Below are 23,082 nucleotides of genomic sequence, written 5' to 3' on the forward strand. Positions count from 1 at the left end.
AGTGAATGAAAGGGGGCTGGCGCTTCGGTATAGCAGGTAAAGCCACCACCTGCAGTGCCGGCGTCCCATGTGGGCACTGGTTCGTGTCCTGGCTGCTCCACTTCCGATCCAACTCTCTGCTGTGGCCTGGGAAAGCAGTGGAAGATGGCCCAAGTCCTTGGGCCCGGCTCTTGGCTTTGGGTCTGCACAGCTTCCGGCTATTGCAGCCATCTGGGGAGTGAACCAGTGGATGGAAGACCTCTCTCTCTCTCTGCCTCTAACTCTCTGTAACTCTGTCTTTCAAATAAATAAATCTTGTTTTTTTTTTTTAAAGTGAATGAAAGGAGAATAGCCTTCAGTGGAGGCCAAGACCCTCCAACTGTAAATTAGGCTTCGATATCAGAAAACTTAATCATATGTGATCTGAGCCATTTATGTCTTTAGAATTTCACTTCAACTTTCTGAGTCTGTTTCATCAACAGTCAAATGGACACAGTAATGCCAGCATGTATATGTGAAAATAAAATGAGATACACGTAGATGTGCCCAGTATACTAAATCACCCCTTAAAAAAAGAATTGTATATAAAATCCACAAACTGACTTGGGGTGGAAGCGAAACCCAGTTATGATTAAGAATGTAAGTAAGTGTTTCTTCTTCATTTTTTTTTTTTTTTTTTGACAGGCAGAGTGGATAGTGAGAGAGAGAGACAGAGAGGAAGGTCTTCCTTTTTGCCATTGGTTCACCCTCCAATGACTGCTGCAGCCGGCGCATCTTGCTGATCCAAAGCCAGGAGCCAGGTGCTTCTCCTGGTCTCCCATGTGGGTGCAGGGCCCAGGGACTTGGGCCATCCTCCACTGCCTTCCCGGGCCATAGCAGAGAGCTGGCCTGGAAGAGAGGCAACCGGGATAGAATCCAGCGCCCCAACCGGGACTAGAACCCGGTGTGCTGGCGCCGCAAGGCGGAGGATTAGCCTGTTAAGCCACGGCACCGGCCCATTTTTTTTTTTTTTTTTAACAATGAAGCCTGAGTCATCTGGAGATGGAGTGGAAGCAGCAGAACAGTCTCAGTGGCGGAGAGGGGCATGTCAGGGCTGGAAAAGGCGGGTGAGTAGGCCTGAGTAAGGATTGCTAGAGAAGCCTCTGGGCGCTGTCTGGCCAGGGCTGACTGCTCAGAGATGGAAGGGGAAGCTCAAGGAGATCATCACTGGAGTAAGTCTAAGTACAGGGCAACATGGCTGGAGCAAACTAAAGTGATCATACCCCTTTCAGGGACCTGAGCGTGAGAGAATCTAGGTGAAGGGCAAGGCAGTTTTATGGAATAATCGTGGCTCAGAGAATCAAAGTAAACAGCATTTCAAAGACTGTAGCAGTTGTATAGTCATGGACCAGCTGGTTAAAACCCAAGGGCCAGATTTTATTTTAATTTAATGAATTAAACTCAACAAGAAGACAGAGACCATGTACCCATAAGAGCCCTGTAATATTGGAATATGGTAGGCCAGAGCTAAGAATAAACTAAGGATGACAACAACAATAATTTTTTTGTTGTTGTTTAAACAAGAACATGTAAGAAATGTCCTTGCTAACATAAACGAATGAAAAACAGACCTAATTCCCTTTTTTTGTGCCCTCCCTATCATGAAAAAAAAGTTAAATTGAAGGGCAAATTAAAGTTTGTGAGAGTTAGTTGAAAACTCAGATAAATGGGGATCTTGTAAGAAAGCAATCTAACTCTCTAAAACTTATCTTCTGTTGCCTAGAATATTTACATCTCAGCAAAGAAAGTTTACTTTCAGATAGAGTGGGAGATAAACACTGAAAGACTGGATATGGACAAGTGGAATTCTAGTCTTCAATAAAGAAGCTGATTTCTGAAACCAAGATGAGATTTTTCACAGATACCGAGCAAAACTAATAAACTTAATTAATAAAGTAACATTGGGTACTTAGAAAAGGAAGAAGCAATTTAGCAGACTTTAATGGGAACTCGCTAAGTAGTCATTTCCTTTTTCTGACAATGTTGCTGTACCAGTAAATCAAAGATATCTAACAGACAAAGCACATCTGCTATGTGTTTGTGGCTGCCTCAGGGAGGAAAGGGTCACTCTTAATTCCTCAGCTGGGGTGAGGAGTGTGTGTGTCTTTTTCTAATTCCTACAAAGGTGCCATGCACCTATGCACTCCAGCTGCTGTCCTGGGACAAGGGAAGAAAATATAACTAGGAAACAAACATATGGGACCTTAACTGATAAGAATATTTGTCAATAGCATGTGAATTCAGTGTCGGTTGGCAGTGGGAAGTGCCTAAGAATGAGAAGTTAAATGATGACATGACATCAGACCAGATTTGCAGAGGATGTAAAATTGGGAGCTAGAATGATTTAACTACATCAATAATACCTGACCTGTAAACAAGTTAAAAAGAAGAGGACTAATTCAATGCAACAAAATACAATAGAATCACGTGTTAAGTGATGAACACAAACTGCATTGGGTGTAACTTGGGAAGCTGTGTCATAGCAGCAGTTATGGAAAAAACTAACACTTTTTAGTGCATGGTAATACAGGAGTCAATGCAGTGATATTGCTGCTGTAAAAGCTCTGACAGTACACCTAAGGAAATTTAGTAATTAGAGCAATGCTATTCAACTTCTTTTAACTTTGTTATTTGGATGAAACCCTGAGTTCAGTGCTTGAGATCAAGTTGTGAGGGTAACCCTGGCAACATAAATCACTTCCCAAGAGCTTTCGGACTGGGTCAGGAAAAGCTGATGGAGGTAGTATGTCCCCTGGAAAACTTAAGCAATTTCCTGTTGAATCAAGGCTAGATGTATCTTGTAGACTCCAGAGGACAGAAATGCAGGTCTGCTGACACCTACTGTATCCAAAGACCGAGACAGATTTTCTGATAAATCAAAGGCAAATTGGAGGGTGAAGGTGAGCAAATGTCAGTAGGTAGTGCCTCCTTTTAAGATTTCTCAGTTCTGATTGTACATCGCGAGCATCTGAAAAGAGAAAAGTGCTGAGGCTGGTGCTTAGACTCCAACCCAAGAGATTCTGATTTATTGGTCTGGTGTGGGACACCCCCTCTCCCCAACCCCAGTCCCCATTAAAAAGAATTTTTGAAAACTTCCCTGCTGATTCTAATGTTTTTGGCTGGAGAATCACTGAACCAGAAGACTACGTATTAGGAGGTTAAACAAATTAAACCAGATGATTTTTTTCTGAAATCTCTCCCAAATTTGGAAAGATAAATGGAAATTCACACGTATGGATTACATCCTACAGTTAGACACTTTCACAATTTAATCCTAACAATTTTTTTATGAGCCAAATTTTTATTTGTTCATTTCTTGCATTTGAAGTATTCTTCGATGACATCTTTGGCCTGAGATTCTTTGCTGTAGTCCTTAACCACTACACAACTGCAACCAACCATTTTGCCGGGCTTCCCCTCTGGGTCAGTTTCACATAGTCCTTCCCATTCCCCAAGTTTCTTGTTGTCATCAACCTTAATGAGGTTGATCGGGTGCTCAACACAAAGGGCCTCCACCAGTTTGACATACATAGGCTCATCACAGTTACATGCAAGGACACAAAGATGGGCTTGGCGCTTGGCTAAGGATTCTGCAGCTTCACGAATTCCACGTGCTAGGCCATCGTGGATGAGGGCGGTCTGCAGCACCTCTTGTAAAGCAGTATTAACGTCCATTACACCTCCAGCAGCAATGCCTTCCTTGGCCACGCTGGTGGGTTTACCGGTGAAGCCGAATCTTGAACGCACCCGGGTCTCCGCTTCCGAGCGGGAAAGAGCAGTCCTAACAATTGAATTGATACAGGCAATTCTCAGCGCGGTGCCTGGCATGTGATAAACTCTAAGTTAGTATTAGATTTTTTTATTGTATTCTCTTTATAATTGTTCAGTGGCGGCACTCTATCTCCACGCAACAGATGAGAAAACTGCTATTGAGGTAGTTCTCCAAGGCCACAGTCATCAACTGAAAAGTACAAATTTAAACTAATTATAAGGTCCCGGAGCCTCTTCTCTCCTCCACAGCCCACATCTACAAACATAGGCATGTTTATGCAAATCAGTGGTTTAACCTGAGTGAATACTAAAAATGCTTAGCAATACCATTTGCTCATGACTTCTTTAGGGAGCATCTCTCTTAAGCGCAATTTCTGAAAAAGTTAAGTGTAAAAGTAGACATTCACATTTTTTCTTGATGTGGCCAGATGGAAGCTCCTGTGTGTGTCTTCTGAGCCTCCAAGGCAGGACGTGGGTGACCGTTCAGAACTCAAAGCAATTCACTGCTCCCAGGAAAACATCTCCCACTCTCATGGATGAGCAAGCAGCCTTCCGCATCTACAGCATCTGCACAGCCTAGCTCCGGTAGGTGATTCACTTGCTGACACCCAGGGTGAGGAAACCAGCCCCATGGTTAAGGCAGGGCTCACAGCTCCTGGGACCCGGTTGGACCTGGCTGAGCTTGTATGCAGTTGCTGCTCTTAACAGAACAGGGGGAAATTCTCTTTGCTGGATGAGGGAGATCTCGAGATAAGGTAAATGAAATCTCCTCTTGTAAGCTGCATACATCAAAAGCTTTTCCCCATACCCTTTGCCTTTTGTGATTACAACCTGCTCAGTCTTCAGAGTTCGGTGCTTTGGGATGTAGGACATTTTCTTGGTACAGTCAGTGACTTCCGAGTTGACTCTCCCTTCTTTGAGAAAAGAGTAAGGCGGGAGGAAAAGGGGGAGTAACTATTTTGGAGAGGACGGAGGGGACTTGGCGCCATCCCCGCGGGATCCTTCTCCTCGCTTTCCTGTCTCAGGGCTATAGGGAAGCAGCGACTCCTCCCCGTGGGCCTCCAAAGTTATCTTTCCTTTGGGTGCGATTCCAGAGAGGAGCTCGAAGCGGATGGGTCCTAAGAAGCCTGACCAAATTAGAGCCAAAGGGGCCGAGCAGGGCAGGGGTGCGTGGAGTCTGGCCCGAGCGGCGGGGAAGGCGAGTGCAGCGGCCCTGGAGAGGAAGGCGATGTAGAACGCTGGGCGGGCCGGAGGTCGGGGTTCGGCCTGGGAAGGGGGTCCGCGTTTCCCCCTCCCAGTCCTCGCCTCCCCCGGCTCGGTGACGTTGCGGTTTCCGCCTCTCGGCGGTGGAGCCCCAGCGGCCCGCCGGGTACCGCCCCGTGCGCCCACACCCCACCCGCCCGCGCCGGCCCGGCCCGCAGAAGCGCTGCCCGAAGCTGCAGCGGCGCATCCCGGGGCGCGGCGCCCACTTGGCACCCATGGCGCGGCGGGCGCGCTGAGGGCTCGGCTCCGAGGGTGCCGGGAGCCCGGGCGCCCGGGAGTGAGCGGGGCTGGGAAGGGCCTCTGGAGCCTGGGCCGAGGCCGGGGAGGCGACGCCGGAGAGGACGGAGCCGCGGCGGGGAGCGGTAAGCCGAGGGGGCACGTGAGGGGCGGCCGGGGACGCGCGGCGCCAACTTTCTTCCCGAGACTCAGGCGGGTCGCCCGCGAGGCTGGCCCGGCGCGGGCGGGAGGCGGAGAGCCACGTCTCCGGCGGGGCGCCCAGAGCCCAGAGCTGCGCGCCCCGGCCTGGCTCGGCTGGGCTCCCGGAGGGCTCCTCAGGCGTGAAGCTCGAGTTGTGTTCCCTGTGGCGGGGCAACCTCGGCGACAGCTTTTAGTTCCCTCCCGTCCCTAGAACGCCAGCCCCGAGCCTCGCGCACAGAAGAGCCCAGAGATCGCTTTCGGCGCGTCGGGGCTGCTTGGCCCCCTTGGGATTTCTCGCTCGGCCCAGGGGGACGTAGGCTTCCTTCTGCCAGGTTGGATGGCACAGCCTTGCGTCCTCCTTTCCCCGTGGTGGAGTCGAGTGTGGCGATCCTAGCTAGCGCTGGCAGCCGGGCTTTGCGGGTGAGGACGCCGGGGAAGCACGCCCGAGCCTCCCCGGAGGCTGGATTCCATCGCTCCTTGGTAAACCCCAGCCCCAAGGCAGCCGGGTTGGGGCGGAGGTCTTGACTCACAGGCCGGGAAGCCCTGTAAGCGATGCTACGTGGGCTCAAGAACTGCCTGTCGCAGATGCAATCTGAGCTGAGTGCGTGACCTGAGAACTTTTCTGTTTTCGCCTCTCGTTTAAGGCGGCTGAGGGCAGTTGGCATCAAGATCGAATCCGAATCCACTGCTAGAAAGCATTAGGTGACCTTATTTACCTGGAATTCTTTAGGTCAGAAGATGACACGTTTAGTTTTTAGGGATCTTCATGCAATGCAATTACTTTAAAACGTTTTTTCGTTAGTCATAGTTTAATGTTACATTTAACTTGAGAATGGGTCTTCACATTTATTTCTCTATTTTTCACATTGTAGAGTTTAACTTTTTTAAAATTCCCTTAAGTTTTTGAAAAAGTTCTCAATAATTCCTCTCCATTAAATAAAATACTGATATGCCATGCTTTATAAACTCTTCAAATTGTACTACTAAATGGGATAACACAAATCACGTGCAAGGAAAGAATAAAAGGTAGGATTGTCTGAGTATTTGTTTCATGCATTACTTTTTTGTTTTAAGCTCACCATAGGGATGTAAGTCAGTTTATGAAGTGTGTAGGTAAGCTCTCTTTTAGTAAAAATGGGGGAGAGACTGAATTTGATGCCTCTGTTACCTAGTGACCTCTCTATGTGGGGTTAGCCAAAAGTGCAAGGCGGTGCTGGTTACCTACAGCTTTAGCTCCTGGAACTGAGCTGTAGAAAGGAAGAAAGCATAAACACACAGCTCCTGAGAGTTTGCACGTGGAGAGTTAGTTTTCATTGACTGGTATATGATGTCAGTATCAGTTTCAGCAAGTTTTAGTTAAATAAGACAGTGGCCTACAAAAATACATTTTGACATTCAAGTTAAAAAAATTATAGAAAGGTTCCCAAAAGGGAATTCTCAAAATGACGAGAACAACAACAAAAACAGAAGCAATGTACTTTGATAAAGAAGGAAACTTGAACAGAACACTGTATAGGCCTTTACCATGGTGTTCCTCGGAAGAGGCTGTTGAAATTTCCCTATTTGAGGTTTGTGGCAGGGTGGAGAAAGTACCGAGTGGGCAGTCAACTAGGTTTGCTAGGTGAGCTCAGGACCATTTTGGTGACTAATACTGGTGCATGCTTCTACTTTCGTATTTATGAAATTAGTTCACAAATTTAACGCTAATACAGTTCATTGCTATGCGATCTGTGACTTTCCAATCCAGTAACTACCTGTACTGTCCTGAGACTACCTGGTTACTGTCCAGGAGGTGAAGTTTTTAACTTTATAGGTGTTTTCCAGTATCCCATTATAAAAATCTTTTTATTATCTTTGAGAAAGTGCTTTAAGATTACAGATGAAGATGCATTCTACAATTAAATCATTAAAACATTTTAAATTAAGACATTTCTTCATGTTACTTATTATAACATATTTTGGTTTTTGTTTCTGTTTGCAACTGATCATGCTATGCTGCATGAATGAAAGGACATGATTCTTAGTAATATGATTTCATTAAATAATTGGAAAGGAAAAATGGTAGATAAAATGTTTACATTCGGGCTGGCGCCATGGCTTAACAGGCTAATCCTCCGCCTTGGGGCGCCGGCACACCGGGTTCTAGTCCCGGTTGGGGCGCCGGATTCTGTCCCGGTAGCCCTCTTCCAGGCCAGCTCTCTGCTATGGCCCGGGAGTGCAGTGGAGGATGGCCCAAGTCCTTGGGCCCTGCACCCGCATGGGAGACCAGGAGAAGCACTTGGCTCCTGGCTTCGGATTAGCGAGATGCGCTGGCCACAGCGGCCATTAGAGGGTGAACCAGCGGCAAAAGGGAAGATCTTTCTCTCTGTCTATCTCTCACTATCCACTCTGCCTGTCAAAAAAAAAAAAAATGTTTACATTCGGACTTTAGTATATTGCTAATATATTTCCGAAAGGGAAAAGAAACCAGCAAAAGACTAGCATTTTGCAGGATGTATTAGTATTACTTATTAGTGTTTTGAATACTAAATATAGTAAATAGTCTTGTCCTTTTCACCACTGTCACTGCTCCCACCCCCAAATACAATTACATTTTCCTGGGATGAGTTTGACAGGCCTTTGAGGAGAAGCAGAACCTATAGTGGAAGCAGTGTCATAGTGGATCCCATTAATCCATGTCCTGAGAGGGTCTGGATCTTTGCTATTCTGAAAGAGTGGGTAAGACCTTCAAGCAGTTTTGGTGACCTGTAACTCTACTGAAAGAATGTGTCTGAGTGGAGTACAGGTCAACTCTTATTTCTGTATTAAGAGCCTTAAGGTTTTCTCAGCTTGCAATTACATTATCTTCCTCCATAGTGATTTGTAGAATATGATTCTTGGTAGGTCAACAAATGACCAACAGATGTGTTGATGACAAAGTAAAATTATTTAGATCTTGAGTTGGTGCCCAACATGGGAGTGAGGCAAGTATAAAAGTCTGGAGTACCGGGGCCAGCACGGTGGCCTAGCAGGTTAAGTTGCAATCCATCTCATATGGGCACTGGTTCAATTCCCAGTTGCTCCATTTCCATCCATCTCCCAGCTAATATGCCTGGGAAAGCAGCATTTCCTTTTATATCCCTAAAATGCTGATTGTAAGAGACTTGTCCATTTTATGATTAAGAACATAGGTATGAAATTAACCTAAATTTCACATTTGATTGTCTCTCTTTCCTATGTGATACCAAATTCCTATTAGTAAAGACTCTGAAATTTCATTTCCCTAAAGATCTACATCATTATCTCTTTTATTACTCACTACCCCCATGATTCGTCAGCTTCCTAGAATGCTTACTGCTTCCCAGGCTTCTGTCTCTGGCTAGTCCCGTTTCTGCAGCCCCTTCCTCTTCTGCCGCTCTACATCTCTGCTTTGGAAGAATTCTGTTGTGGGGCCATGTCTAATTCCTGCAGAGCCCCAGGCTGTCTGTGGGGTTCTCCTGGGCTGGTTTCACGTCTCTTACCTGAGTGCTTTACCAATTGCATTGCTCACCCCTGCTTCAGGTAGGCAAGCTGTAGCCTGTTCAGAGTGTGGATTTCCAGCCCCTCTTTCAGTTGTCCGGAAGAATGTAAACCTGTGGGAGGAGGAGTGTTCAGAGAGCCTGTTAGAGATCACAATGAGGAAAGGGAATAATTTCAGTTTAGAAAGAGAGGAAACGATTTTTGAGGCCATCTGTTTATTTCTTGGATGTAATAGTTATTCAGTCCTTAATTCAGAATAGCACAATGAGTTTTAACATGCATTAAAATTATTGCTGGGTTTCTTTCTTGCTTTGTGTCCATTCTCTTTGACTGTTCTGTAAGCAGGATATTAATGAATGATGTCAACACATATTGGTAAGAAATTCTGAAAGAACAGAATTGACTTCTTTAGTAATATGAAAGTACTTCTGCTTGTGAAGAAATGAAATTAAGTTTATTTTCATGCAAAAATTTGAATAATGCAACATTTCCCCACAGACTTTTTGAAGACCCTTCTGTAGGTGGATTTCAAATTTTTTTGCAGTAAAGCAAATTTATCTTTTAATTCTATTTTCCACAAATTTTTTGAAGTACTGTATGTAGAAGCTGTAAGAAAATTCTAGTTGTAAGGGTTATTTGCTTTGGCAGTTTATGTTTTGGATTAGTTAAAACCATTAAGTAAATGCAGTCTTGTTACAAAGAATATAACAGGAATGTAGTTAGGTTTCCATTATATACATGTGGCGTATCCATTGTGGCTTATTTGTGTTCATCTACTTTGTCCTCCATGGGGTTAGAATGAGTTTGCAACTGAATGTATGTGTCTGCATGCCAAAAATCCCCACTTTTTTGAGTAAAATTAAAATTGAGAACTAACAGTGCCTTCCTTCTCCTCAACCTAGTGTAAAAGATAGCAGGATTATGATAGTAAAAATCCTAGGTGTGTTTAAATTAGCATTTATGTTATTTTAGTAGAAAATGACTAGGTTCATAGTCAGTTTAAAAAGCTGTCCTTTAAATCTTTTCATTCGAAATATTAATTGCACACACAGATGCCATAGAATTGTAAAGTTCTGTGTGTTGATTAGATCATGGCTTTTGCATTTTTCTTGTGTATAACACACTTAGCTACTAAGCAGTAGGCATTTAGTGCGTTTGGAAGCTATACCACAACAAAGTTGAGTCAGTATTTCATAACTCTTAAAATGAATTTGTAAAGGAAATGGGCTCACCAAGTTGTGGGTCTATAATATTTTTATTGATGAAATACACAGGCAAATACTGACTTTACTGTTGCTGTCAAATGGCTCATGCAAGAAAAATGAGGATATTTGTTAGCAATTCCTGAAGTAGGACGTAGCAACATTAGTGTTGCATTTTGGTGTAAAATGTAGTAATCTGCATATAATGTCATGAATCCAACATAAATTTCTCATTTAAAGAATTAACTGGAAATGGATGTCTTGTTTACAGAGTACTCTTTTAGATTGAAATATTGAAAGAGTTATTGTTGCATTTCTCTTTTTTTCAGATTTATTTTTTATTTGAAAGAGCTACAGAGAGAGAGGGAGAGACAGAGAGAGGTCTTCCCTCTGTTAGTTCAGCTCCAAGATGGTCACAGTGACCAGGGGTTGGCCAGTATGAAGCCAGGAACTTCATCGTGGTCTGGGTGCAGGGGCTCAAACACTTGGGTCATCTTCTGCTGCATTTCCCACGCCATTAGCAGGGAGCTGGATCGAAAGTGGAGCAGCCAGGAATCGAACCAGCACCCGAGTGGGATGCCAGCGTCGCAGGTGGCAGCTTAACCCTCTAAGCCACAACGCTGGCCCCTGTTGTTGCATTTCTAAGTTGCTTACATCCAGAAAGTTGCATCAGTGACAGGAAATTCAAGAAATGCATGATAAAAATCACTAAGTAGTTTAAAAATGTTTCACGCCTTGGTGTACTCCATGTCCTGTCACACAGAGCAGTAAAGACTGCAGCTGCCTACCTCCTAGGTAGTCCTGACAGGACTTTTCTTGAGACCCTGCAAATTTTGTTGTTTGCGAATAGCTGAGGACAGGCTACAGGTGATGGATTTCTAGAATTTCACAAATTCTGGGAAAAACCTTTTCTTGGGACCTTTACAGTTTAATCATATAATTTTGGGAGCTATGAATGGGCAGGCTGACCAGGCCCATGGATAATCAGGCAGGAGCCAGCTGGATTTTAGAATCACCTGCAGTGTTTACAGTTCTCCCAAGTGGGGGTGGGCCTGGCAGGAAGGAAAAAGTAGCCTGAAAGAGAATGTTGAACAGCTGTTTTCCATCTTCCCTGAAGAAAAAGAAGGGGAAATGGACTTAAAGCCAGCATCAAGAGGGATTTATGCTAAAGACAGGGAAGTTTTTCTGATTTCTGAAGGACACTTTTGAGTTCTTTTCTGTTTAGAACGATTTAAATGAGGGTCTTAAAGAGATGTTAAGAATTTGTCTTCTGGGACTCTAATTTTCTGACTTAACGCTTATCTGAATTTGAAAATCTTAGAAATTAGAAAATAATTTAATATTTCTATGTGGAAGAAATGAACAGTTTCAGTGATTTGAATACAAGGTACCTTTACAGTTTCTACATAGTCCTTTTTATTACAAAATATTTTTTGATAGGTTAACTGTTTATCACATATGCAGTTCCTTCAGCGTTTCCATTCAGGTCAGTGTTAACAAAACTCCTCATCTTCAAGCTGAATGCTTTCTCCTCCAACTTTTCTCCACATTTTTTGAATGTTTTTGTAACCATTTAATGTCAGAGATTACATATATTCAAATACATAACATGAATTGATATATGTATAACATGTATGTGTAATGTGATAATATATGTGATTGCTACAGTCAAAATAAACATCATCACTTCTGCTCTACCTTAGATCCCATCTGTATTTCCTTATTTTAGAAAATCTGTGAAAAGTAATCTTGTAACCAGTCTGTGGCATTCCATTTAGACTTTCATTTATGTCTTAACCCTTCTCTGTCCTATTTTCTATGGTAGAACCAGACTTACAGTAGGAGGGAAAGGGTCCCAGTGAGGACATGAACATATGTGTGGGGCATCCTTCAGTCATGTGGTTAGGTCACCCATATCAGAAAGCACCTAGAAATATCTCTCATATACTAACCTTCTCATATTAGTGTCTGTGGTTAGCAATTATGATAGTAATAATGATGATGATGGTGGTGGTATTTATAGAAATAGAATGTGAACGTTGTTTCATTTTGTTTAGGAAGATAGACTCTAAGAAAATTGGTCCCATGGATTTAGGCCAGTGGTTTTATTTTTTTCTCAGTGTTAAATCAGGCAGTACTTCAGAAGTACTATCTTAAAAGCAGGCTTGATGCAGGAAAAGGTATTGGAAAATGCAGCCTGAACTGACAGTCAGTGGCTTGGGATATGGCAAGAAATGCAGATCACTAAAGTCAATGTCTTGAGGAGTTAGAAATCAATGTTTCTTATTTTTTAAAAAAGTTTTATTTTATTTATTTGAAAGACAGAGTTATAGAGAGAGGTAGAGACAGAAAGAGAGGTCTTCCAACCACTGGTTCACTCCCCAGATGGCCACAACAGCTGGATCTGTGCCAATCCGAAGCCAGGAGCCAGGAGCCTCCTCCGGGTCTTCCACATGGGTGCAGGGGCCCAAGGACTTGGCCATCTTCTGCTGATTTCCCAGGCCATAGCAGAGAGCTGGGTTGGAAGAGGAGCAGCCGGGACTAGAACTGGCATATGGGATGCCGGTGTGTCAGGCCAGAGCTTTAACCCACTGTGCCACAGCACCGGCCCCAGAATTAAGTGTTTCAACTTAGTTTTATAGCCTGAAGTTTTAAAGTAGTTTTGAAATGTTTTTCACAATTACCCTTCCTAAAGGAAACTGATTTGTGGAAGCACTGAAAACCTGCAACATCATCTTAGGTACAGTGTCTTTTCCTGACCTCTTTAGTTGTGAGATTATTCTTGGGTTTTTCTTCATTTACCTTAAATCTTCTATATATTAGAGCCTCTTGGAACTAATTAGGACCCAAGAGAAATAGGGAGCAAAATAAAAGTTAATCTGTTGCTTTTTATCCCTTCTTAAACACTAGCATGAAATAGAAAGATCTATTTTGTTTTCCTAAAGAAACAAATATTGTTCTGGTCATTTTCATTCTATTACCCAAATGTTGTGTTAGGGTCCTGTCATTTTCACCATGAAAATTTTTAGACTTAGTATGGCTTACATAGAATTGTTCTGTATGAAATGTAAATTAACAAATGCTATTTGAGTATCTACTGTGAAATCTTTTTTTTTTTTATTAAAGATTTATTTATTTATTTGAAAGGGAGAGTTATAGAGAGGCAGATGAGGAGGGGAAAGGAGGTCGAGATCGTCCATCCACTGATTTACTCCCTAGATGGCACCAACAGCCAAGACTGGGCCAGGCCAAAACCAGGAGTCAAGAGCTTCATCCAGGTCTCCCACGTAGGTAGCAAGGGCCCAGACACTTGGGCCATCTTCTGTTGCTATTCCCAGGCCATTGGCAGGGAGATGGACCAGAAGTGGAGCAGCTGGGACATGAACCAGCATCCCATATGGGATCACAGCGTTACCCCCTATACCATAACGCCACAATGCTGGCCCCCCACAAAGTGTTTGAAGGATTGTGTTGCATGTAGTCAGTGGTGCTTGACACTACAGGAAATAGACAACTAAGACCCTGCCTCATAACAGCTTGTATCTGAGTAGGAGAGATCTGCTTCATGTCCCTTCTGGATCCAGAGAGGGTAAAGCAATAAAAATGAGATAGGAAGTGAATATGTATCTTCAAGTAACTCAGTGTGCATATAGTTAACACTAACTATACCATGTAGTAGAAACAGTTGTAAATATTCTCACTGACCCTTCTTTAAGGCCCAGTTCACATTCTGCCTCCTCAGTGCATCCTTCCTTCTTCATCACAGCCAAAAATGCTAATTCTCTGATGCACATTACAATGCACTTTGTCATTATGATGCAAACTTGCTACCTTTTATTTCAGTGATTTGTGTATTTTATGTATTTCATTATCTTGAAAGATGATATAAGCACCTTCAAGGCTGATACCATCCCTGAATTCTCACAAAACATTGAGCAATGGATGGATGGGTTTGTGGGGAAGACTACCTGTGAATGAGTTGCCAGGGAAGGCTTCATTAAAGAGCTTGTGTTTTTTGAATGAGAAAAGTACCTTGTTGTGTATGCTGCCAATAGAGAGGAAACCCTGTGAAAGAGAGTGTATTGGGAATAAAGAGCAAAATTCAGCAAAGAGGTGTTGGTAAGTCTGAAGGGAGAAAAGATGGGGCAGAGCTACATTGTGAAAGCTTTTGGATGAAAGACTTGTTCAGTTTGCTGAGGTAAGCAAGCTTTTAGGTCAGGAAGTGATATGGTGTTGGTGACTAATTTGTGAAAAGCTGTATGTAAAAGATGGCTACTGTAAAGATAGTAACTTCATAGTTATTTTTGGTTAGACTGCCTGAGTTTGTATCTTGGCCCTTTTACTTTCTGTGTGACTTTGGGTGAATGACATAATTGATCTCACTTATTCTGAGTGTTAAAAAGTGATTGATTGTATTAATAGCTCTGGGACTGTGGTAAGGATTACATGAGTTAATCTGTGAAATATGTAGCTTTTTATATTGCTAAGCACTTATATTTATTATTTATTGGTGAATATATGATAAGTACTACAATGCCTACTTTATAAATGAGAATATAGAGCCAGCACTCTGTATTCATTAGCTAGGACAGCCATAAGAAAGTACCATGAACTGGGTAACTTATGTAAAGATATTTACTGTCATGTTTGGAGATACTTCAGAAATCTGAATATAGCTCTTCCATACGACCCAGCCATCCTACTCCTTGGAATTTACCCAAGGGAAATGAAATAAAAGAGCTATCTGCACCTCAATGTTTATTGCAGCTCAATTCACAATAGCTGAGACATGGAGTCAAACTAAATGCCCATCAATGGAAGACTGGATAAAGAAATTATGGAATATGTACTCTATGAAATACTATACAGTGGGAAAAAAAGAAACCTGGTCATTTGCAACAAAATGGAGGAATGTGGAAAACATCATGCTGAGTGAAATAAGCCAGTCCCAAAAGGACAAATATCATATGTTCTCCCTGATCAGTGACAACTAACTGAGCACTGAAAAGGAAACCTGTAGAAGTGAAACTGACATTATGAGAAGCAATGACTTGATCAGCCCTTGTCTTGACTGTGGAGGAACAGCTTACTATTTTATTCTTTTTAGTATTTTCTTTTTCTACGCAATACCATCGGTTGAACTCTTTACTTAATACATAATTATTCTTAGGTGTTTAAATCCAATTGAAAATTGATCCCTGTTAAAAATAAGAGTGGGAATAATAGAGAGAGGAGATTTACAGTTTGGCACAGGTTCCCTCAAATTTACCTTTAAGGGTAAAGCTAAAAACTTGCCACGGGACTCCAAATCCCATTAAGTTGGCAGGTACCAATGGCATCTTACTGGTTAATGTGATCAGTTTAAGTTCATAACTGATCGTAAAGCTAGGATTGAGTGTCAAAGGGATCACATAAATAAGACCAAGTGTCTGCTAACAATAACTGATAGAGCTAAAAAGGAGAGAACGATTCAACATGGGAAACAGGACACAAAGCAGACTCATAGAATGACAAATGCCCTTAACAGCACTCTGGCCTCAGAATCAGCCCTTAAGGCATTAGGATCTGGCTAAAAAGCCCATGAGCATTTCAGGCATGGAAAGCCAAGACACTGGCAAAAAATGACCTACAGGAAAGATCTCTGTGAGTGAGATCCAGGTGGAAAGAGGGGACTATCAAAGAAGGAGGTACCTTTCTCTGAAGGGGGAAGAGAACCTCCATTTTGATTATGGGCTGTCTAAGAAATGTCAGAGTTTGTGGACTCAGGAGGCTTCCGTGGCCTTGGCAGCTTGTGGTGGGAGCCTTGGGTGATCACTGATGTCATAAATAAGAGTGTCAATTCTGTTTTTTTTTTTTAAGATTTATTTATTTTATTTGAAAGTCGGAGTTACACAAAGAGAGAAGGAGAGGCAGAGAGAGAGAGAGAGAGGTCTTCCATCTGCTGGTTCACTCCCCAGATGAGGCAAGTATCCATTACAAATGAAGAAACAGAGGGGTGAGGGGGGAGAGGGCAGGAGGAGAGGGAGAGGGAACTCACACTGACCACTGACCGTTAAGTGGTGGAGCTAAAGTAGGACCCAAAGCAGTTGCCTTCCTTCCTGTTTTTTTTTTTAAGATTTATTTTATTTATTTGAAAGACAGAGTTACAGAGAGAGAGGTAGAGACAGAGAGAGAGAGGACTTCCATCTGCTGGTTCACTCCCTAGATGGCCGCAATGGCTGGAGTTGCGCTGATTCGAAGCCAGGAGCCAGGAACTTCCTCTGGGTCTCCCCACATGGGTGCAGGGGCCCAAGGACTTGGGCCATCTTCCACTGCTATCCCAGGTCACAGCAGAGAGCTAGATCAGAATAGGAGCAGCCGGGACTAGAACTGGCGCCCGCATTGGATGCCGGCGCTTCAGGCCAGGGCGTTAACCAGCTGCGTCACAGCGCTGGCCCCCTGCTTCCTCTTTTATGGCTCTTCCTGTGTCAGCTTCTTTGTCCATTTCCCCCACTGCACTATAAGCCCCTTTGGGAAGGGTCTGTGTCCACTTCAGGGCATATAACAGACTGCCTGGCCACATGGCTGTTGAACAAAACAAGTGAGTGTGTGTGGTCCTCATCATTCCCGGTGTCACTGTAGAGGCTCCCTCTGTGGTGTGAACGCTGCCGCCAGAAGCTCCCATCTCTGTCCTTCCAGGGGCCCATGTGCCAAGACATGGTGTGAGTGTGGGTGGGTGAAATAGGGAAATCAAGGAACAAGGTCTCTGTCCCCTGTTCTCAGCCCTGGTCAGACCACCACTCTCATAAGCCCCTCAGAGTCTCCCCCACCCCACCAATTGCTCACATCAACCATGGACACACACCAGCAATCAGCTGCTTCTTCCCATTCTGCCCTTCTGGCTGACAAAGAAAGCCTGATTCTAAGGGAGAGAACTCGGTTAGCCCCTGTGCCCCACCCCGGAAGGGGCCTGGAGATAGTCAGCCCCCCAGAGTCCATCCTGAACTGCCCCTGAGTTCTCAAAAGTCTCTCCCTCTGCCCAGCAGGTCACACCCTTCATTCCCACCGGGCCTCCCCATCTCCTCCCTCTCTGCGGCCTGCAGCTGCCTCACTGCCTGGCAGGCCAGGTTGAGTCACTTCCAGATTGCACTCTCCTGGTCAGGCCAGTTTGGCAAATAAGAGTGTCAATTGTTAAATCAGCAACAGGAGTCACTGTGCACTTGCTCCCTCTGTCCTTAATGTTTTGTACTATGTGAATTAACAGTACAATTAGCCTGCAAATGGTATTTTATATACTCTGTGTGTGTGTGTGTGTGTGTAGGTGCAAACTTGAAACCTTTACTTAGTATAGAGTTGATCTTCTGTATATAAAGATAATTAAAAATGAATGTTAATGAAGAATGGGATGGGAGAAGAAGTAGGAGATGGGAGGGCGGGTATGGGGGAAGAACCACCATAATCCAGAAGTTGTACTTAAGAAAGTTATATTTATTAAATAAAAGCTTTTTATTAATAAAAAGATATTTATTGTCTTATAGTGCTAGAGGCTGGAACCAAAGTCAAGGTCAGCAGCTTATCTCCTTCTGAGGCTATGAAGGGGAAGCCGTTCTGTTCCTTTCTACACTTCTGGTAGTTTCTGGCCATCCTTTGAATTTTTGGCTTCACAACTTTCTTCCATCTCTATGTTCATATTCATATGGTATTCTCTGTTGTCTATCTATTTTCAAATTTCCTGGACCCACATTCAGTTTAGGTAACATTAGGAGGTATTGGGGGTTATGACAGAATTCAAACCTTAACAGACTTCAAGTCAGGACTTTTGGGTCTATCACATAAGGCCATAGTGTGCCAAAAGGATTATAGAAAAAAAAAAAAAAAGGAATCTGTAGGTTAATATGATAATTGGCTGCTCTGCTGTCTTGACTCTTCTGCCTCCCGTGTGTCTGGACCTGCGTCATTCCTTGGATAGCCATGGAAATGGACATGGTACAGAGAGCCCTGGGATGTATGCTCCTCCTTTCCTAGAAAGATCTTACACCTTGCTTCCTTTTTTCCAATATGGACTTCTGTGACTTCTATTTGAGGTTAGAAATAGGATATTAAGGTAAATGTGGAACCATTATAGCAGCATGGACATTCCATCTTCTCTGTAGATTTGGATGTCACTGTTCCAGAGTATTAGTAATAAAGAAAGAACTGAATATTTTTGGAAAAAAGAGCAAGACTCTTAAAGTATCTATGGTAAGGTTTTTACTACCAAGTCAATTAGAGATTGAGTTGGTAGGATTGGAGCAATGTAGTAAGATAAAAATTGATGCCTTGCAGGCTTATGGTAGAGATTTTGTTAAGCAAACAAATATGACTGAGATTCCTGAAGTCACTGAGGAAGCTGGAAATACCCACAATGTGGTGGAAATTACCTGTGAGGATTGAAAATATTCTATAGACAAATGGTGATTTCAAATGATGCAAGTCTCAAGAGAGTCACTGCTAGAGAGGCACTCAGACAACCAAGGTGTCTCCAGGAATTGAAGCTTGTCAGTTGGGATAATATGGGATCTGGCCTCCATGGGAAAGTACAACAGAGGATAAGATGTCATTATAAGAGTCAGTTACTTCATAAAATCTTTGATTTTGAAGTGTTCTGACACCTCCCTGTTCCAGTCTGCTCCATTTTAAACTCAAGAATCACTTGCAAGTTGGTGATCTAGTCTTCACATCTATTTAGGACAGGACATAAGAAGTAAATTTGAAAAGGAAGATTGGTACAAAAGGGAATTTTCTGCAGCATGGACAAAAAGGCATTCCATCAGATTTGAACAAAAGAAATAGCTAGACAGAATGTGGCTGTGAATAGAGATGGGGTGGAGTGGGCAGGGTGGCTGTCAGTGTTTGGATAGAGAAGTATACAGGTGAAAGGTGTATGCCTAGATGCGGAAACTGATGTTAGAACAGCGAGAGTAAGATGCTAAAGACCAAATGCACATGGACGGTTGATTCACCAAAATGAGGGTACAGATATGGAGTTGTAAATTCATAACCGTGTTGTGTGCACAGACATAAACATTAAATACCTAGCTGTCAGACTCTGAATATTTATTTTTTAAAAGTAATCATAGCTATTAAGTATCTTTTATATGACAGATAAGGCTGTAGGCATCTTGCTCCTACTGTTACTAATCTTTCCTGTAGTCCTGTAACATAGACATTTCTATCCTCATTGTACAGATATGAAATTGGGTTGAAATGTTTATACAGGAACATGTTTTTTGTCTTATGGATCCATGGTCATCAATTCAGGAATTATTCTCTTTTCTTGCATAATATATGTAGTTTGCAGAAGTCTGGTAAAGTTTTTCTTTATATGGCATTGTGAAGTAACACTTTTTAGATAGATCTATAAATATTTACCATAAAAAGATTTTTTTAGCACAAAATAATAAGAATGGTGTTGGTGTAGAAGAAATAATAATGAAAGTTCATCCTTATTGTTTTTAATTCTCTAGATGAAATAAAAGTTAGCAATATAGTTTTTTAAAATTTGTAATATTTTCTTTGCAACATTTTATTGCAAAATTTGCATTAAAGCCCTTATATTGAACCATTAAATTATAATAATCCTTGGGAATATGGTTAGAAGTGGGAGAAATGAAGGAAATCACATTAAATTTCACATTATAATAAAATAAATAAAAGTCTTAGCCTCCAAACCATCATCCAGCAGAAAAGCAAGTTCTATATGGTTTCAAGGAAGAGGAGTAGCATGTCTAATCACATGTAACATGGACTGAACATTTTGAAGTGGCATTTAGGAAAAGACCCCAAGAAGACTTGTGAAATCTACCAGTGGACTGCAGTTAGAGGCATGATTGGTCTGTTAGTGATAACATGGCAAGCCTAGGGTGTAAAGGCAGTCTGGGGTGGACTTATTGAGAGTCTTGTGCCTTAGGGAGGCTTGGGAAGGCATTAGCTGCGAATATAGCTCTCAGTAAACTGATCATTGCCTAAAGGTTCAAGCAATGTAGTACATTTTTATCTCCAAATGGTTTATCTTGGTACTCAGAATTTTTATTGCTGCTTCTCATGTAGTTATGTAGCTGTATAGTTATATTTCTTCTTATCTTTGAGTACTTGAAGCTTGCATCTTGACATATAATTAAATTTATCCATCCAGTAAATAGTAAATGTTTGGCACTTGTTGGTGATGAGGACCTAGCAAAGAGCCCTCCTGGAGCTTAGATTCTGTGTGGGGAAGCCAGGTCCACGAGACAAGTTAAGTAAATTGCATGGTAGGTTAGAGGTTCATTAGTGCCATGAAGAAAAGTAAAATCAAGAAGAGAGTTAGGAGATAGTGGTCATGGGCTGGGTAAGGATCTCCTTTAAATAAAAGTGAGTGCTGCTGACCTCACTGAGAAAGTGATGTTTGAGCAAACACTTGGAGAGCGAGCAAGTCATGTGGAAATTTAGGAGTAAGCATTCTAGAGAGAATGCTAGTGTACAGGTGCTAAGAAATATAGGTTCATGTATACAGAAGTAGGACACTGAGAATAAGAATGAAAAAGAGAGTAAGAGACATTGTAGATGAAGGCTGATAGGTAACCTAGTCAGCCTGTATAGTGCCTTGAGAGCTGTTGTCAGGACTTTGATGTTTGCTTTGAATGAAATGGGAAGCTGTTGGAGGATTTTAAACAGAGCAGTGACATTATCTGAATTATGATTGAACAAGATTCCTCTGGCTCATATGATCATCAGGAGGTGAGAGTGAAGGCGGGCAGACTAGCTTGAAGGCTGTTACAGGCAAGACGTGTCATGGGTTAGGCTGTAATTTTGGTGGTGAAAGTGGCTGGATTCCGCATGGATTGGAGGTAGAACCAACAGAATTTGCTGATGGTTTGCATAGGGAGAAGAAGATGGGAAGTGAGGAAAGAGAGGGGATTTGCCCTAACTTACTGCCAGGATTGGTTACCAGGAACTGAGATGGGAAGTCTGAAAAGGCAGTGCTTGCATTTTTGGGTTAATTACATCTGTGTAACATGGCTTTACAAACCAAATCTGTGGTATTTTATGTTTGATTATGATTCAGAGGAAGATGTTTGGAAAGTACCTAGGAATTTTGATGCTGAAGAATGGTGATCTGTAAGGCAGAAATGAAAATCTAAAAAAAAAGTATACCTAAGAATGTTTGAGAATGTGAAAGATAGCAAAAGAAAGAAAGAGTATGTAGGCCAGCGTCGTGGCTCACTAGGCTAATCCTCTGCCTGTGGCGCCGGCACCCCGGGTTCTAGTCCCGGTCGGGGTGCTGGATTCTGTCCCAGTTGCTCCTCTTCCAGGCCAGCTCTCTACTGTGGCCTGGGAATGCAGTGGAGGATGGCCCAAGTGCTTGGGCCCTGCACCCGCATGGGAGACCAGGAGGAAGCACCTGGCTCCTGGCTTCAGATTGGCGCAGCGTGCTGGCTGTAGCGGCCATTGAGGGGTGAACCAACAGAAGGAAGACCTTTCTCTCTGTTTCTCTCTCTCACTGTCTAACTCTGCCTGTAAAAAAAAAAAAAATAGTACGTGAAAACTGAAAAAAATGGAAGAATGCTTAAACATAAGAAATGAAAAACAGCTTCATGTGTAGTGATAAAAGCATCACTTTATACGGTCATCCAATAAATAGAATTTTCATTTTAATCAAATGAATTGAAATAATAGTAATTTACTTTCCCACGGACTTTCTTTAAGTCTTTTGCTTTATATATGTATTTGGTTTTTGAACAATTTCTGAGGCTTTAAAACATATGGAAGTCTAGTGTTTCGTCCTTTGCTTCATAGCAACTTTTTTTTTTTTTAGCAGAATCATTTTTTTTCTGGGTGTAAATCAAAGCACAATTGCAAAAGTTGGGGCAGGTATTTAGCCTCAAGGTTAAACTGCCTGGTGTGGTGCCCCCATCCTATATCAGAGTGCTTGGGTTCAAGTCCTGGCTGGCTCTGCTCTGGATTCTAATTTCCTGCTAATGCATACCCTGTGAGGCAGCAGGTAATTTTTTTTTCAGTTTTATTCAAGAGTTTTTTTTTTTTTTTTAAATGTCAAATCACCACAAAGCTGACTTGACTTCTCGTTGAGCCTCCCGAGTCATGGTTATGTCTGTATCTCACTCTGGCCAGTCCTTCCTCTCCACCAGGCGCTGGCTCAGTTCTCTTGGCCTCAGCCTGTCCCAGTCTGGGGTGTCCATGAAGTGTGAATGTGAACTGAGTGAGGCTGCTTCGAAGTCTGGCCTGTGTGTCCATCCAGACTCCCAGTGGAGTGTAGGTCTCCCGGGGCAGCAAGGCTGGGAAGGGCAAACCCTGCCCAGGAAATCCTCACATTGGACAGGGCATCCGACAGCATCCTGAGGGCTCGCCCTGCTTTTCCCCCCAACCCCAGTTCTGGTGGAGCTGGGAGCAGCTGTCACCAGAGTCTGTGTTGATGAAAGTTTAGGCTCGGTGCGGAACGGACATCAGCGGTGAACCTGAGGGCATCCAGCATGGGGAGCAGGTTGAGAAGGGCCATGTTGCTGGAGTCACTGAACCAGGATTTGATAGGGGTGGCATTGTCTGGATGGCTCCCTGCCTCCCTCATTGGAGATACAAACTGAATTCTCTGCTGTGGTTTCGTCCTGGCCTAGCCCTGGTTGTTGTGGGCTTTTGGGAATTAAGCTAATGAGAATATGCTCTTTCTCTCTCTCCTGTCACATAAATTAATAAGTAATTTTTGTTTAAAAGCAGAGGTTGAATAAAGAGAAAAATTTGATGAAAAATATTACCACATTTTCTTTTCTGTTGGGACAGTGTTATGATAAGACTCTTGTGATTCTTTTTTTTTTTTTTTTAAGATTTATTTATTTGAAAGGTAGAGAGAGAGGCAGGGAGGGGGGAAGGGAAAGAGAGAGGGAGGGAGGGAGGGAGGGAGGGA

At 42.9% G+C, this 23,082-nt stretch overlaps 2 protein-coding genes across 3 annotated transcripts in view; one reads left to right on the forward strand and one right to left on the reverse strand.

Moving 5' to 3' along the window:
• Window positions 1–3,327: 3,327 nt before the first annotated feature.
• Window positions 3,328–3,720, reverse strand: LOC133756138 (small ribosomal subunit protein eS12-like). The gene has a single exon (XM_062186653.1). The coding sequence runs from the start codon at window positions 3,691–3,693 to the stop codon at window positions 3,328–3,330; it is 366 nt and encodes a 121-aa protein (XP_062042637.1). The 5' UTR covers window positions 3,694–3,720.
• Window positions 3,721–4,427: 707 nt separating this feature from the next.
• DSE (dermatan sulfate epimerase) overlaps window positions 4,428–23,082 on the forward strand; it is a 76,407-nt gene continuing 57,752 nt past the window's right edge. Inside the window, exon 1 of one of the 2 annotated variants that reach the window (XM_062186650.1) lies at window positions 4,428–4,544. The gene's annotated coding sequence lies outside the window, so the exon portion shown is untranslated. Of the gene's footprint in view, window positions 4,545–5,298; window positions 5,415–23,082 lie in introns of those variants that run through there. The other variant, XM_062186651.1, reaches the window with a different exon arrangement.

The sequence above is a fragment of the Lepus europaeus genome, chromosome 3 (assembly GCF_033115175.1).
Source record: "Lepus europaeus isolate LE1 chromosome 3, mLepTim1.pri, whole genome shotgun sequence".
NCBI lineage: Eukaryota > Metazoa > Chordata > Mammalia > Lagomorpha > Leporidae > Lepus > Lepus europaeus.